The sequence below is a fragment of the Balaenoptera ricei genome, chromosome 6, assembly GCF_028023285.1.
Source record: "Balaenoptera ricei isolate mBalRic1 chromosome 6, mBalRic1.hap2, whole genome shotgun sequence".
In the NCBI taxonomy this organism is placed as follows: Eukaryota; Metazoa; Chordata; class Mammalia; order Artiodactyla; family Balaenopteridae; genus Balaenoptera; species Balaenoptera ricei.
In genome coordinates this window covers 38749793-38766554 of record NC_082644.1, presented here as the reverse complement: position 1 = coordinate 38766554, position 16762 = coordinate 38749793, and the positions used below count along the sequence as shown (strand labels likewise).

Sequence of the window (16762 nt, the reverse complement as noted above, 5' to 3'; positions counted from 1 at the left end):
TTCTGTGTTCCTTTGTCCTTTTATTGTAACTGAGCCACCATTTAACAAGTAGAATCAATAAAAGTAATAATACATATTTACTTTTGGAAAGGATCTATGATTAATCTTAGAATGGCTAAATCCTTTGCAGGTAGGTCCTGCGTCAAGCCACGAGTTGCACTCTTTCTTTTGTATCTACTATTCATCACTTAAAAAACAATAAATTCAGTTATAGGTCAAATCTACAGCTGCACTCATCACTGCCCCAAGGGTTGTTAAAATATTTACCTAATTTAAGAGAACATAAAAAATGCTTTCATGAAAAACATTTTAAAAGGGGGCATGGTTTCCCTTTAATTTTTAAGAGCATCATTTTAAAAATAGAAAATGGACAGATTTGCATGCCAATTTTGCCCCTCTGCAAAGTGTTCTATCTTTCCCAAAGGAAGACTAACTCATTTAAAGACTAAAATAATGGAAACATTCTAAACAAAAGTTGCTGAAAACAGAAGAAATACACATACACAGTTCAGGAGAGTCTCCCACCATGCCTATACTACCTTTCCTATGTGTATAGTCGAGACTTACCTGCTTCAGAATTAGCTAAAGAGCTCAGAAATAAGTTTCTACTAGTTTGAGAATTTGGAAGATACCTATTGTACTTTTACCTTGATATTGTTCAAACAGTGAAGTTAAATAGCTAAAACTTACAGCCAGGAGTTACCAATATTCATAAACAAAACAGAAAAGTAAAGGGCTCATGAGAATTATAAAAATTAAATCTAATGAAATAAGAATATCGATACACTGTATTAATTTGACAACATAATAATTAATACACAAGTGATAGATAACAAAGATGTGTTAAAGAAACTGTTTTTGAAATTAACACCCAGCTTTTATAACCAGAAAATAATCTACCAAATACTAACTTACAACAAAATCACCTCTTTGACTATACAAACAAATATTGCCGCTTACCAGTGGTAAACGCTTCACTGCAGCCAGATATTGCAGCAGACCCTTGGCATGATAAATTGTAGGATGTAAATCTGGATTTGGACTTTGCCACTGTCTATTCAAATCCTCTCCACTTAAAGAACAGCGGTGACTACACATATGTAAACACAATGACAAAGATTGGTACCAATAAACTCTTACATATACTTGATTTAATTTTATGATTCTATTCCACTAAATATTTCAAACAGGTATAAATGGGGTGTGCTCACCAGAATGCATATTATAGTCAGTAAGTAAACATTTATTTAGCATTTGCTATATGCAAGATCTTGTGTTACATGCATTTAACTGTGGTAAGCTTGCAGTTTTATAAGTCAAAATTTTCAAGCTATAGGAAAAATTCTCCATTCTGGGGTTTTGTTCCATACACCATAAAATTTATTCATGGTCATATTTTCCATTCTAACTACATAATAATCATTTCTTAAGCTAACATTCTGTATTTTGATTGTATCAGTTATTATTAAAAGTGCTATCTGGGCCCTCCTTCTAAGAAAGATAAGTATTGTGTATGAAAAGCACACATTCTTGCAAAAATCCAAATACATTTTCATTAATCGTAGGTATTAAGTATTAAAGCCACTGAGTGAAAATTTAAGTAAACGGTCAGAAGGTGATAACAGAAATATAAACAGAATTCTAACTGGTCAATATGTTTCTGAATTAAAACTAGACATAAAGTCTCATTTTAGTTCCATAATCATACTACCTAAAAAGAAATTATTCTATTTTTTTAATTCAAAAATTTCCTAAATATGAGAAATATTCATGGTTCTTTTATTGAATAAATAAATATGGTGTCCTCGACTTTGGAGATGCTCATGACAGTTAGACTAACTTCCCCCTTTCAGAAGCACTAAAGAGACCTTGGTCTAACTGACACAATAAATGAACTGTACCAACTATAAGCCACCTCCACTTAAAAAGTAACGTTCCAGTATTTCCACTCTAAAGAATTCCTACTCATATCAAGAAGAGGTTAGCAGATGGAGCCAATATTCCATACTAGTGGAAAGAGATCCCAGAAGATTCTAAATCTTAAAACAACCTAAGACCATGCCATGACAAATAAAAAGGACTATAAGACAATGTGCTAAAAATCTTTTTCATATCCCAATACTGTGATTTTTCTAAAACAATTCAAGCAGACATACATTTTATAAAATCATATTCTCATGAATAGATACAGAATTTCTCAAAATATCATAGTACTAACAATATACAAATAATATTTTCATTTAAAAATTTATCAGATTAATTCTTCACTAAATTTTTTTTGTTCTAGAAAAATCACTAGATTTGTTTTTGAAATTAATGTGGATGCTATTATTTCAACAAGTTTATACAGGATAGCCACAACAATCTATAATATTTCTATAACTATTGCTTAACTTACTTTCCATTGATGACACCATCTGGATTTAGCATAGGGACAATTTTAAAAATATAGGATTCTCGTAAGCTCTGAGCAGTAGGGTTATTACTCATGAGATACTCCAATGTTCCTTTCATTACCCAACTTGCATTAGTCTCTCCAGGATGCACCCGAGCAGATAAGAAAACGTAAGGGCGATTTCCTAAAGTAGACATAAAACCTCAAATTAAAATGAACGTCTACTAAAAGTCTGTACGATGTTTGACCTTGGGGCTTCAGAAATATTTTTACTCAATTGTGAATACTGATATAAAGTCAAAGTAGAACTCACTGTGCACCTACTATATACAAGCACTATACTAGGCCCGCTAGAGAAAACAGATATAAAACCCATATAAGTCATGTCTTATATGAACATAACACATTAAATAGTATTTGAGTCATTTATTTCACAATGATTAATCTAACATATAAAATTAATTTTTTAATATTATCTTGGTTTCATAAAGAACAAGTATCTGGGGAAAATAGATGAAATATAAATTTATTTTTCATAAAGTCACGGAAAAAAGAAGGAAAATATAATCTTATTCCTGTTTTATGGTCGCTATGATAAGCACAGAACAATAGGTATATCTGCTCAGAGATTTACAAAGAAAACTATTTTTCACTATACATTTAGATATACAGGGCTACAAAATAACCATTCAGTTCATCTGCTCATATTTTCATGAATAGCAAGCTCTTTCTCTTTCCTGAAAATATTTTACCTTCTTAACAAAATTAGAACAGTTTTCTTATATGTATATATTTTTTACCATAGCTGTACATTTGAGGCAACTTTAAAAACATAAATGGCAGGGAAAAACAAGTAGCTATTCAGTACTAGCATCAAAATACTTGATAGGTTTATGGTAGTTTTATTTATAAATAAAATTAATTGTAAAGTCTTAAACTGATGGTATAATTTGTTATACTATAATTTGGGTATGACTTCTAAGAATAAGAACTACAGAATATTAGTATCAAGAGACCTCAGAGGTCATCTCAGGCAGCTCCCTCATATGAGGAATCTGGGGCCCAGAAGTGGGCCCGAGCTAGGCAGTAACAGGACCCAGACTAGAACCCAAGACTTCGGATACCTATTCCTAGTACTAATGCCCTTACAAAATAGTCATGAAGCAAAGAAAAATAAGTAAGAATGATTGGTATTGTGAGTGAAGAAGACAAACTTACTGAATTGACAGATATGTTCATAATAATTAGACTCTGGCATTGCTGTTATAGTCACCAAGGGACAGCTGTTTCCAGACAGGGTTTCACATAACACATCTTTTCGAAAATAGATTTGCTGAGGATTGTGTGCTGATTCCAATTTTTGAAGATGCATCTTAATAAAAATTTAAAAGCAAAGTATATAATCATTCAAAAACTCCCTATGATAAACAGAAATAAATGCATCCAGATCTTGAACATAACTAAAAGTGAATCAGATTCCTAATCCCTTCTCCAGGGATTAGGGTCCAGATGCAGTTAAACATCAGTATTTGGGAACTTGAGAAAGGGGATAGATACAGTTTGGATACCCTTAATAGTGCGATATAACCAGTGGGGTCAGCGGCAGCAGCCTGTAAATAAGCACATTAGTATTTCTGTAGCAAAGCATATGAAGAGTCACGCTAAGTAGAATCAATATTCTAAATAAGCTCACATCAATTCAGGCCAGGCTTTGCTGCCAAATGGGTTATGAAAATGCTTTTGGTTTTCAAAGGCTTCTGAATGTTGAAATTTTGTGACTATAGATCTGTTAATGGCAACCTAAAATATGGAGAATGAATATTATGCAGCACAAATTTTTTAACAATTTTTCCTGATTTCAAATTAATAAAGGCTCATTGTAAAATGTCTGGAAGACACAGAAAGTATAAGAAAAAATTTTAAACACCCATAATTGCATCACCTAGATTACTACTAACAAATGCCAATATATATAAACAAAACTGTAATTACATGTAAGACTTTTTATAATCTGATTTTATCATTTAATAATTTATACATTCACATTAAGATATTCATAATTATAAATATTATGCCACATCATTAAACATGTTGAATATATGTCTTTTGAAAACACAAGTTTTAATGGTTTTAGTATATGGTCACACCAAAAATAAATTGTTCAATCCCTTATTTTAAAGATACTTAGTTGGTTTCCAAACTTTTGCCTATGTTCATTCACATAATCATGATTTACCATGTGGTCACTATTTCTGGGCTAGAAACTGTGCCAGGCATTGGGGATATAACAATGAATAAATGGTCCCTACCCTAGAAAAAATATACAGTGCTATGAGAGCTTGAAATAAAGGGAAGGGAGCCTCGCAGAGTCTGGGCAGGGAGGAAAGGTCTTCTAGAAAAAAATTACATTTAAAGTGAGATCCAAAGGATGAGTGAAATGGATAGAAAGTGTGCTGTAGGCAGAAGGAAAGCATACAGGAAGATCATGAAATAAGAAAAAAGGACATTTCAAAGAACTGAAGAAGATTCATTATAGCTAGACCAGAAAGAAAAGGGTAAGAAATCGAGAATTTAACACAGAAGGAAGGGCCCGGTAGACCAGTCCTTCCCAAAGCATAGTATTTGGTAATTAAGATAACTAAGTAATATGTGGATAACCTTTAAAAATTTTTTAATAGATATGTATTTTACTGTGAATTAGAAAAAAAATTTAGCACATTAAACCTGTAATTCCACAGATATTAACTTAGGATGAGGATAATCTTTAAAGAGTGAATTACTTTAAAGTCTATTTAAAGATAAATATTAAGTAAATAACAGTTCAAACAGTATGAAGAAATGGCCAAAACTGTGCAAAGTAGTGGAGAAATGACTGAATGAGCTACGGTAAGAATTTTAGACTTCATACAAATGGCAAGAGAAATCACTAAGGAGTTTTAAGGAGCAGATTTATATGATTAGATTTGCCATCAAAGAGCCCTCTTGCTACAGTGTGATAAAACAGTGATGAAGAGGAAAGGGGATACAAGTGAATTTTGGGACACCAGTTAGAAAGAGGTTGGCATAAGTCCAGGTGAGAAACAATGGTAATGCATGGAAAAGGTCATGGTAGTGGGACTGGAAGAAAGTAGGGGCATTTAAAATATATTAAAAAGATAACATCAGTAAAGAACAGTAACAAATACCATGTAAATAACAACACTATATTTCTGATGCTATGTTATTCAGCACAGAAAGATATCGGTTTATACCTTTACTGTAGGTTGGAACCTTACTAAAATAAAGAGAGCCTCATTTAATGTTCTCGGCCTTGACATTTCTTCTGCTCTATAGACTATGTTTTTCTCTCATTTTCTCCTCTCTCATAATTTGGAAGCTTGTTTCTAATCATAGTGTTCCAATTCCTTTCTGGGTAAATTGATCATACGAAGCTTCACGATCCTTGATCATTAGGACAGACATTCTGTTCTGAGTATAAATCTGCCACAGTAATTACTTGAATTTTTTGTTTTACAATGCAGATAATCAAAAAATCTCAAAAGAACCCACAAAACAACTCTTATACCTCATATTCTAAGCAATCTGGATCTAGGACTCCATATGAAACCATTGGAAGAAATGAATTCACAACAGAAAAACTTAAATTGCATATACATTTTCTACTGTTACATTTTCTGTGAGATTCAATGCTTTTCATTAAACAAGTAGAAATCTCACCTAGTTAAAATTTATAAATTGTGATCTGTAGATTTCTACCCAAAGTGGAAAGTAAAAATCATGTCATATTTCCATAGTATTTCTATTAAATAAAAATGAAGACTATATTCCCATTTTACTTTAATGATTTCAACAAATATTGTATTATTTTCTAAAGTCATCAACCCTGAATCTTTTTCTTATCTTATTTAGATATTTAATTAAAGCAATTTTTCTTCAATTATCTGACACATACACATACAACACAATAATGGTCACAGTACAACTTAATGAGTTCTCACCTGTAAAGTTGAATACGTATATGGATAGTGATAAGCAAAATAGCACACATCATCTTTATGTGGAAAAATGACAGTGAATGTAATTGTATAGTAGGATTTTCCCTTTTGCCCACCTGCAGCAATTGAACTTCTTGAGAAGTGATTTCTGCAACAGAAAAGCATGTTTATTTCATCCACACCAAAATTCTGATTTTTCTTGCTATTTTAGTAAACAGAACTTCAGAAAAAAAAAAAGAAAAACCATAGTTTGTAAAAAAGTTTAACTTAGATACTCTTAAAAATGAGACTTGGGGGACTTCCCTAGTGGTCTAGTGGTAAAGAATCTGCCTTACAATGCAGGGGACGCAGGTTTCCTCCCTGGTCACGGAACTAAGATCCCACATGCCGTGGAGCAACTAAGCCCGCGCGTCATAACTACTGATCTCACGTGCCTCAACTAGAGAGCCTGAGTACCACAAACTACAGAGCCCACGTGCTCTGGAGCCCGCTTACCACAACTAGAAAGAAGCCTGCGTGCCACAATGAAAGATCCCGCGTGCCGCAAATAAGACCAGATGCAGCCAAAAATAAATAAATAAATAAATAAATCTCTATAAAAAATCAGTATGTTGTTTAAAACAAAAATTAGACTTGGTACTAAAAAAGCAGTTAATTGCTATCAGTCAACATCATGACTTTCCACTTCTGGATTTACTAATTAAATAGAGCTACTACTCTGTACATCAATAGAGGTTTTAGAGCCCCATTCTTTGATAGCCATACACATTACTGGATCCAGGCAGTGATCACCAACAGCTGCTACGACCATTGGATGAAAGGCTGATGGATCAGACAACAATACCTGAATTCACTGATCAATTTTAAAATTACAAAAGAAGAAATAACCAGAGATGATATGTTTCCTAATATGATGCAACAGGAATTCCCTGCACCATCTATGAAGTATTCTTGTCAAAAATGAAACCTGAAACTGATAAAGCTTCTATATCTAACTATGAGTTTATAGGAAATTGGTGAGATAGAAGAATTCATTAACACCACAGGGATGCAAACAGCAAAATCCAAAATGTGGAAAATCCTACATGACAAATGATCTAATTTCTTCAATAAATAAAGGAGAAATTTAAAAATAGAGAAGAAGGAAGCCTATAAATTAAGAGACTTAAAGGACATACGTGTGATCCCTTGGTTGGTCTGATTTAAACAAACCAACTATAAAGTAATATTTATGAGACAAGTAAGCCCGAACATTGACTGGATATTTTATCATATTAAGGAATTTTCTTAGGTGTGACAACGGCCTTGTGGTTAGATTGTCTTAAATATGTATCTCAAAAAGACAAAGACCTTTGAAGTATTTATGGATAAAATATATCTGGAAAAAAATAAGGATAAAATATGCCTTAAAAAATTCAGTGTGGAGGTAGGGGTGAAAGTATAGCTAAAATGAAACCATGTGTTGATAACTGTTGAAACTCAGTGATGAATACATGGGGCCTCATTATCCTATTATCCGCTTTTGTAAATGTTTGGAGATTTCCATAATAAAAAGTTTTTAAAACTACATATTACTTTCCAGACTTTAAATATCATTGAGATATGATGACCTAAAGATGCTTTGGTCTATCAACTTCATTTCTAAAATTCCAAATCACCTTGTATTATGTAAGCCATGAACTGAAGAAAAGCCATGGCCTATAGATTACTTATTCATGCACACAGACATTCAAGGTAGATCACAACCTTAGAACTACCCTGGGATGAGATCTTCTAATATAATCTTATAAAAATCAAGCTTGCTATTAATGAAAGTAAAAGAACACTGACCTAAAAGAATGGTAGAGTCTTCATTAACTTAGCCACTACATCTTGAATAGATATTCAATGACAAGGTGCTAAGAGTTGAGGAAAATGCAAAATAAGGTCTGGAAGTAGATCCTGCCAACTCTTTTACTCCAAAAGCTTAACATCTAATTGGGGAGGTATTTATGTCACCACATTACAGCTACCTGGCATTTTATAGGTTACATTCACTCACATACTCGTGGAAAGTAGTTTTATTCTCATTTTACAGATGAGACAAACAAGTATCAAAGGACAGTGCAAAAATAGTTTTTAATCCCCACTATCTGGATTTCAGGCTTGAGGAAAGCAACTAGAACAGTGCTTGTTACATAGAAAGTGGTTAATAAATATCTGTTGAATTGGCCTGAATTCCAATTCCGGATCTGGAAGGAGCCAAAAGAAAAAATAAAAACTAAACAAACAAAAATCCTTGCCATCACCCCTTACATAAAAAAGAAAAACCACCTGAGATGCTATGACCATTCACTTTACAGTGTGAAAAAGAAAAGCATTCATTGATTGATGATTTCTATTGTGCAAAAGAGAAGCATGAAAGAAATACTTTTTGAAAAACGTTGTTTCACCCTTTAACAATTTAAATCATTCTGCCAAAATCTAACCAAGCACTTCCCAGATAATCACTGCTCCACTCCAACTTATGAGAAAGAGATAAATGATAAAGTATATTTATATTAGCCTACCATTGAAAGAAATATGAAATTCATTCAGGTGAAGAAGAATTACATATAACCTTATGCTTCTTTCCTTCATTTATTTACTATTTATTTTGCTAATAAAATGGGGAAAACCCTACTGAGATTAAATCCAAGGAACAATTTCTTTCTTAGAAAGCAATAGCACTTAAGATCTAGGTTTTTCCAAAACCCTATCTAAACCATTAAAAACAGTTTAATTTTAGAATTCTTCTTCTTCTAACGGATAAAACTAAAAGAAAAGGAACATTAGTGCTAGTTAAGCACAATATAAAATATAAAAACTCAAAATCCACTAAACAGAAATGCCAGGATTAAGATTAATAACAGAGAAAAAGAGGGATGTCAAGTGCATTCAATAGTGGATAGAAGTTATCTTGAAATGTATTACATGCAGAAACAGTAAAAATGGGAAGCAAGGCATATGATAATCCTAGATTACTTAATCATGAATTGAATAATCCAATTATTCCACTGAAGCAATAAATGATTTCTAGCACTTATTTTAACTTGATAAATAGATCACCTATTTGAAGTCAAAGTTGAACTGTGAAAGCAGAAGTAATGTAACTGTGGAATACATCTCCAAGTAAAATATTTTGGAAGTTAAAATGAGGTAAACATTTGTGTGCAGAAGAGAAAAGAATTACACTTAATATCACCAGAATAATAAAAAAACCACTGTAAATTATTTCCTAGAGTTTCTAATTTCAGTCTTACTCAATGAAGTTTCCAGAATTTTAAAGCTAAAAAAGTTGAGAACACATCTAAGTGGGGGAGGCAAGATTTGGACCTAAGTCTGTCGTCTGTCTACAAAACACGTTTTATTTCCACTAAATATACCCCCATAATGGATCTCAAATTTTTAAAAACTGTGTTGGAAGTAATACTAAAGCATATCACCAAATTCAAAGAACACAATAACTTTTTATCTTTGAACTGAAATAAGACGAATTAATATTTCCTTCTGTAAACTGATGTCCTATTATTGTCAGAATACTTACTTATAGTAACAAATGTCAGTCCCCACACGAATCCACCATGGTCTAGCATTTAACGCTTCCTGAACCGAATACATGAGTGGTTGCATACCTTTGACAGAGAGAAAAAAAGAGAAAATTCTTTTCAGAATTTTTGAGTTAAAAATTAATCTTGCCATTGTAGGAAGCACCAAACATTCAGGAAAGCTAAAAGAAAATACATTTTGGTTTTTCAGTATGCATTTAAAAAATCTGAGATCTTTCTTTAAAATCTCCTAAATCAATCAATGATATGTTTTATTTCTAGTTTTAACTAAAATGGAGTTACAACTTCAATGAGTGAAAAGTCATTAAACATTTTTCTATTATCTTTTCTATATTAGATCAATTATATACATTATAATTATAATGTATAATTGTATATAATATATAAGAATTATATATATGTAATACATATTACACTAAAAATTATACATATATTCCTTATAACAAGTGAAAGAGACAAAAATATATATTAAATTAAGTATGATCACCCCTCTAACTCTCCATAGATTCCCATCTACACCAAGGTAAGGAAAACAATGCCACTAAAATGGCATGACTGTTTTCTTCCTCAGCCTTCTCCATACAAATAGGTGTTTATAGCATGGAGAAGGAGAGAGGGGATGAGGAGGGAGAGGGACTGTTAACAAAAACAGAATTAAATATATAGTATATTTTCTTAGGTAGTTTTAGAAGTATATTTTCCACATGCACTTTAAAATCATTTTAAAGGTTTCTAGGTTTCTAACAGGAATTAACGAAATTCATATGTTAATTTTGGAAAGGTTGACAATTTTTATTGAGATCTCGTTCAACTTTCATTTCTTCATTTTCTTGCTACAGAACCATTATGTTAAACTTATCTCTGAGTATTTTTATTAGTCTTTAATAGTCTCTAGGGTTTTCTAGGCATGCAAATCATATCATTTGTAACTTAAAATATTTTCTCTCCTCTTTTAGTATTTGTAACAGTTACTTTATTTTCTACTTTTATTATAGAGAAATGAAGCAACCTCAAAAATGATTCTGAATATAGTGGTAAGAACAAAACTCTGTCTTGATCATTTTAATCAAAATACTTTGCCATTCAATGCAATTATTTGCCTATTGTTTTTTTAACAAATCAACTTTATCTTATTTAAACAGTAGAAAGAGCTAACACTGAATAATTTCTATGTGCCAGATATTGTTCTAAGCATTTTTACATATGTTAAGTCATTAAATCCTCACAATAACCCTCTGTGGTAGGCGCTATGATTATTCCTATAACTGGAGCAGTTTCTCCCATAATTCTTATTACATTTAAGTGTTTTTAATTATTTCATCAAATGCCTTTTCAGCATCCAGTAACAGAATCACATGGCTTTTCTCCTTTAGTCTCTTGATGCAATAAATTGATAGATTTCCTATTGTGAACTATCCTTGCATTCCAAGAAAATGCTATTCTTTTACTGCTGTATGATTAAATTAGCTAAATCTCATTTAGAATTTTTGCATCTAAAAATTGGTCTTTAAAAAAAAAATTACCTTTACCAAGCATTGGTATAATATTACACTAGCTTCAGAAAAACATATTAAAAAGCTGTCCATCACTTATTAGAATAAAAGTAAAATCAATTTTTTTAGAAGTAAATATAATTTAGCTGGAATATCATCCTGATATGGTGACTAATAAATACATTTTTTATTTCCTTTTCAACAGTTATAGTCTGTTCAGAATCTTTACTTTTTTCAATCAATTTCAGTATTTCTATGTTTTGTTCTATTTCTATCTCATTATTTTCGGCATTTAAAAAAATTCTCTTCTCTATCCTTTTGGTTTTATTTTTTGTTTTTCTAATATCTTGAGTACTTATTTTTTGAGTACTTAAAAACTGAGCACTTGAGCAATAACTTATTTTCAGTTTTTTTTATTTTAAATAATGCAGTTATTAAAGGCATTCAATTTTCCTCCAAATACCAGTTTAGCTATGTCCCATAAGTCTATAAAGTGTTCTCCTTTGCTATACTTTCTAGATCAGAGCCATCCAATTAAACTTTCTGCCAGAATGGAAATGTTCCATATCTGCACTGTCCAATGTGGCAGCCACTAGCCATGTGTGGCTGTTAAGCACAGGAAATAAGCCTAGTGCCACTAAAGAACTGAATTTTAAATTCTCACAATAACTGTCTTCTAATCAGGTTGTATTTCTCGGAGCTTTTGCTCTACCTATGTGGGTGCCATGTGGTTATGGCTGTTGTATTGTATAAGAGGTTAGTGTTCTGTATAGCAAATGAAACCAACAACAAAATGAAACAGCAACCTAACAAATGGGAGAAAATATTTGCAAATCATATATCTGATAAAGGGTTAATATCCAAAATATATGAAGAACTCATACAACTCAATAGCAAAAAAACAAACAATCTAGTTGAAAAGTGGACAGAGGATCTGAATGGACATTTTCCAAAGAAGACATACAGATGGCCAACAGGTACATGAAAAGGTACTCAATATAACTAATCATCAGGAAAATGCAAATCAAAACCACCATGAGATATCACCTCATACCTGCTAAAATGGCTATTATCAAAAAGACAGGAAATAATAAGCGTTGGTGAGACTGTAGAGAAAAGAGAACCCTTGTGCACCATTGCTGGGAATGTAAATTGGTGGAGTCACTATGGAAAACAGTATGAAGGTTCCTCAAAAAATTAAAAATAGAACTACTGTTTGATCCAGCAGTTCTACTCCTGGGTATTTATCCTAAAAAACTAATTCAAAAAGACATGCACTGCTCCCAGCATGCTCATTGCACCATTACTTACAATAGCCAACACATGGAAGCAACTTAAGTATCCATTGATGAGTGCATGGATAAAGAAGATGTGGTATGTATATAATGTATGTATGACTGTGTGTGTGTGTGTGTACATAGTGGAATATTATTTAGCCATAAAAAAGGAATTCTTGCTATCTGCAACAACATGGACACAGTTTGAGGGCATTATGCTAATAAGTAGGACAGAGAAAGACAAATACTGTATGATCTTGCATATGTGTGGAATCTTAAAAAAAAAAACAAAAACCCAAACTCATAGATACAGAGAACAGAATGGTGGATGCCAGAGGCAGGGGCTGGAGGGGTTGGTAAAGTGGTCAAAAGGTATGAACGTCCAGTTATAAAACAACTAAGTCATGGTGATATAATGTGCAGCATGGTAACTAGAGTTAATAATACAATAGTGTGTATTTGTAAGTGGCTCAGAGAATAGATCTTAAGAGTTCTCATCACAAGAAAAATAAAGTGTAGTGATGGATGTTAACTAGACTTACTGTAGTGATCATTTCACAATATATACAAACATTGAATCATTATGTTGTACACCTGAAACTAATACAATGCTATATGTCAATTATATCTCAGTGGGGGGGGAGATTTGCAATTATTATAGCATCTTCAAGGACTGCAACTTGTAAATACACAATATGCAGTCAGTGCTTTTAACCCTGAATTATTCTTTGTCTGACATTAATATTACCACTTTTCCTTTACTTTATTTGCATTTACCTAGTTTATCTCTGCCCAATCATTTCTTTCAACTTTACTTTATCATTTAATTAATAAACACACACACACATATTCTCCGACCCTACAAATTGTATAATTTTCGATATCTGATTTTTGAGGACATTTTGGCTCATTCATAGTCAGTAATGACAGACAAACATTTCATTTCATTCCTTCCAACTTACTTACTTTCTACTATTCATTAATTTTTTTTTCCTTCTTTACAACTTCTTATTTCACTTGCTTGGTTACATTTTTCCACATTTCCTTTTCTTCTTCTATCATTTGAAAGCTTTCTTTCGTGTTTCTCAATTCCATTTCCCATCCTAATAGTTATGATTAACTGATATTTCTCTAGTATACTATTATCATATTAAATAACTAAGCAATCCCATCAAGACAAGTTAGCTTTCACTTCTCCCATATCACCTCTTTTAGAACACTTTCACTTAACACATTTTAAAAATTTCAAGTCTTCTATCTTGAGATCTTTTTCCTCATTTATTTTTCTCAGAGAGGGTTCAGGGTAGCAGATTTTCTGAATTCTACATATACACAAACATGCAGTTTGTTGGCCGTGACAAAAAAGTGACAGATTTTGCAAAAGACATTTGGCACTCCTCTAGCTTCTAGCACCACAGATGAGAGTCCAATACTAACCTAATTTTTTCACATGCAGAACAACATAGTGATCAAGAGCATGCAGTCTGTAACCAGACTACCTGGGTTTGAATTCCAACTTTACCACATGCCACATGCATGATCCTGGTCACATTACTAAACCACTCATGCCCCCTTTTTCTCTTCTGTGGATAACAACCTTGCTAGGCTGGTTTGTTGTGTGGATTAAGAGTATCACATGCGTTAGCACTTAAAGAAGGCCTGGCACATGATAAATTTTCAATAAACATTAGCTGCTGTTATTATCAATATTATTTAAGTACTGTAACCAGTTCTTTTAAAGTGGAAGTATGTTAAGATTTTCTCTTTATATCTGAAACTCAGGTATTTCACTGGTACATATAAAAGATTCCTGTCTTCCTTATTTCTTCCTAGGAGTCAGTGAGGCATTTCAATCCGAAACTTCAACCTCTTCCAGGCACACAAAACTCATAATAATGGTTAATTATAGTAAGGTGGAACAAGGTTCAGGCTGAAGTCAAAGGGCATAAAAGATTTATCTGAAGTGTTCTAATTTTATAAAAGACAATGTATTCTCTTATTACTTTTAAAATGATGGTTAATTCTGGTCACAGTGAAGGGAGCTATATTTGGAAATTCTGAGTATAATGAAAACCATCTGAACAAAATAGGTTGCCCCAGTAAGAATCATTCAAATGAGGTAACTCAGATTGAACAAATCACAATCTACTCAACCTGATACAGAAAGGCCATATTTGAGTAACTGATTTAGTCATTAGCCAAAGGATAAACTTTTACATGTATAAAATAAATATATTAAGAACTGTCAAGCTTGTCACTTGAATACAGACAATCAAAATATTAAACTGCCAGAGTGAAACCAACATCCAATGGCACTAGCCTCTAATAATATCTATGTAAAGGCTTAAGTTGTATGAGTACATGCTCAGTAACAAGTGCAGATACAATGAAAGGCAAGGTGTTTTAGGCCCTAATCATCAAATGTATTGTGAATCACAGACTCAAATTTTTCAAGTTGAAGCTAACAACATCATTTAACAGATGAGGGGGAGCTTGAATAACCTGAAGGTACCTATCACAAGCTGCATATATGTTATCAGTAACTGTACAGAGAAAAAAACACATGCTTCTAATATGGCTGGTATCATAGCAGAGAGTCATACTAAAAACAGGAAGATGAGATTCTTGGTCTGCAGGGTAATGGTAGTCACTTGAATCAGAATCACTCCACACATCCTCACCAAGAACAAATAAATAAATTCAACAAGTAGCACAAATAAAAACCACACACGCCCAGGCCTTCAGCATTACTGGAAGACAGAATATAACAGACTTCAAGTTGCCTTTATGTAGAAAAATGGGCAAAGATATACCACAGAAGTGGAAACAGTAAAGGAGGGATTGAAATCATGAGCTCAAAGTAGACTGCAGGCTAAAAAATACTAAGTGACACGAAGAAGGAATTTTATGAAGTCACAATTCACAGTGAAAATATAGCAAGGCACAATATCTATGCACCAGATAAGACCAACCTCTTATGTAAGGCAGAAACTACAGGAAATACAGGAGAAGTATTAGAAACATACTACTGATAGCAGATGCTAACACTCCACTCTCAGTATAAGACAGACCGATTAAACAAAAATTAAGAATATTTATATAGATCTAAATAACATAATTAATAAGGCAAATCTTATATAGATATGTTGAACACTGTATCCTGATAGTAGAGAATATACCTTCTTCTAAGAGCATCGGGAATATTCACAAAAATTGACTATATATTAGGTCAAAAGGAAATGTCAGTAAGTTCCATAAAAGAGAAATATTAAAAACAAAACTCTCTGATCACCATGTAATAAAACTAGAAATTAAAATCAAAATGAAAAACAAAACAAAAAGGGAGGATACCCATGCAGAGGCAAGGGAGACAGGTTGACTTGGGTGTCAGGCCTTGAAAGGGGTGAGGAGGGCATCTGCCCGTAAGTGCAAAGGACAGACTGTTACGTACACTGGAATTCATCAAATAAAAAAATATATTAAGAATAGTAGAAGCCAAAATTCTCCATGTTGGAGAAGGAGGTTGTAAATATGGAAAGAAAACTAGAATAAATCCTGTGCAATGAAGGTATCAGTGTGACTTCATGGAGATACTGTGTGTGTGCTTATGTGTGTGTTTGTGTATAACATACACACACAAAAATAAACATACACATATGTATAAATTACTACCAATGAAAATTTCTATATAAACGCTTGTATATACAAATACATATTCCCTAGCTCTGTCCATGGACAGGTCCAATAACAATGCAGACACTATGCATACAGATCTTATTTTTAAAATACCATTCTCCAAACCAGGGCTCTTTGAAGAAACGATTGTTGAAAGGCAAGATGAGCCCTGAGCATCTTGTGCCAAAAAAGCAAGGACACCCATAAAGAATGACAGGGACATGTCAAAAGAACACACAATGCAGCATGAAGGGATCCCAATGGCCAAATGCTGGGCAATTTAAACATCAAAATAAATAATGATAGCAACAAATTACAACCCACTGAGTAAAACAGTAAA

At 32.6% G+C, this 16762-nt stretch overlaps 1 protein-coding gene across 6 annotated transcripts in view; it reads right to left on the bottom strand.

The window, feature by feature from the left end:
- The window catches only part of AGTPBP1 (ATP/GTP binding carboxypeptidase 1), a 178751-nt gene that overhangs the window by 33733 nt on the left and 128256 nt on the right, over positions 1-16762 (bottom strand). For all 6 annotated transcript variants that reach the window (XM_059924507.1, XM_059924513.1, XM_059924508.1 and 3 more), the window contains 5 exons: positions 9956-10043; positions 6394-6538; positions 3614-3767; positions 2399-2579; positions 961-1090 (listed from right to left, as the gene is read on the bottom strand). In XM_059924507.1, the coding sequence (XP_059780490.1) occupies positions 961-1090; positions 2399-2579; positions 3614-3767; positions 6394-6538; positions 9956-10043 (698 nt within the window). The remainder of the gene's footprint in view (positions 1-960; positions 1091-2398; positions 2580-3613; positions 3768-6393; positions 6539-9955; positions 10044-16762) is intronic.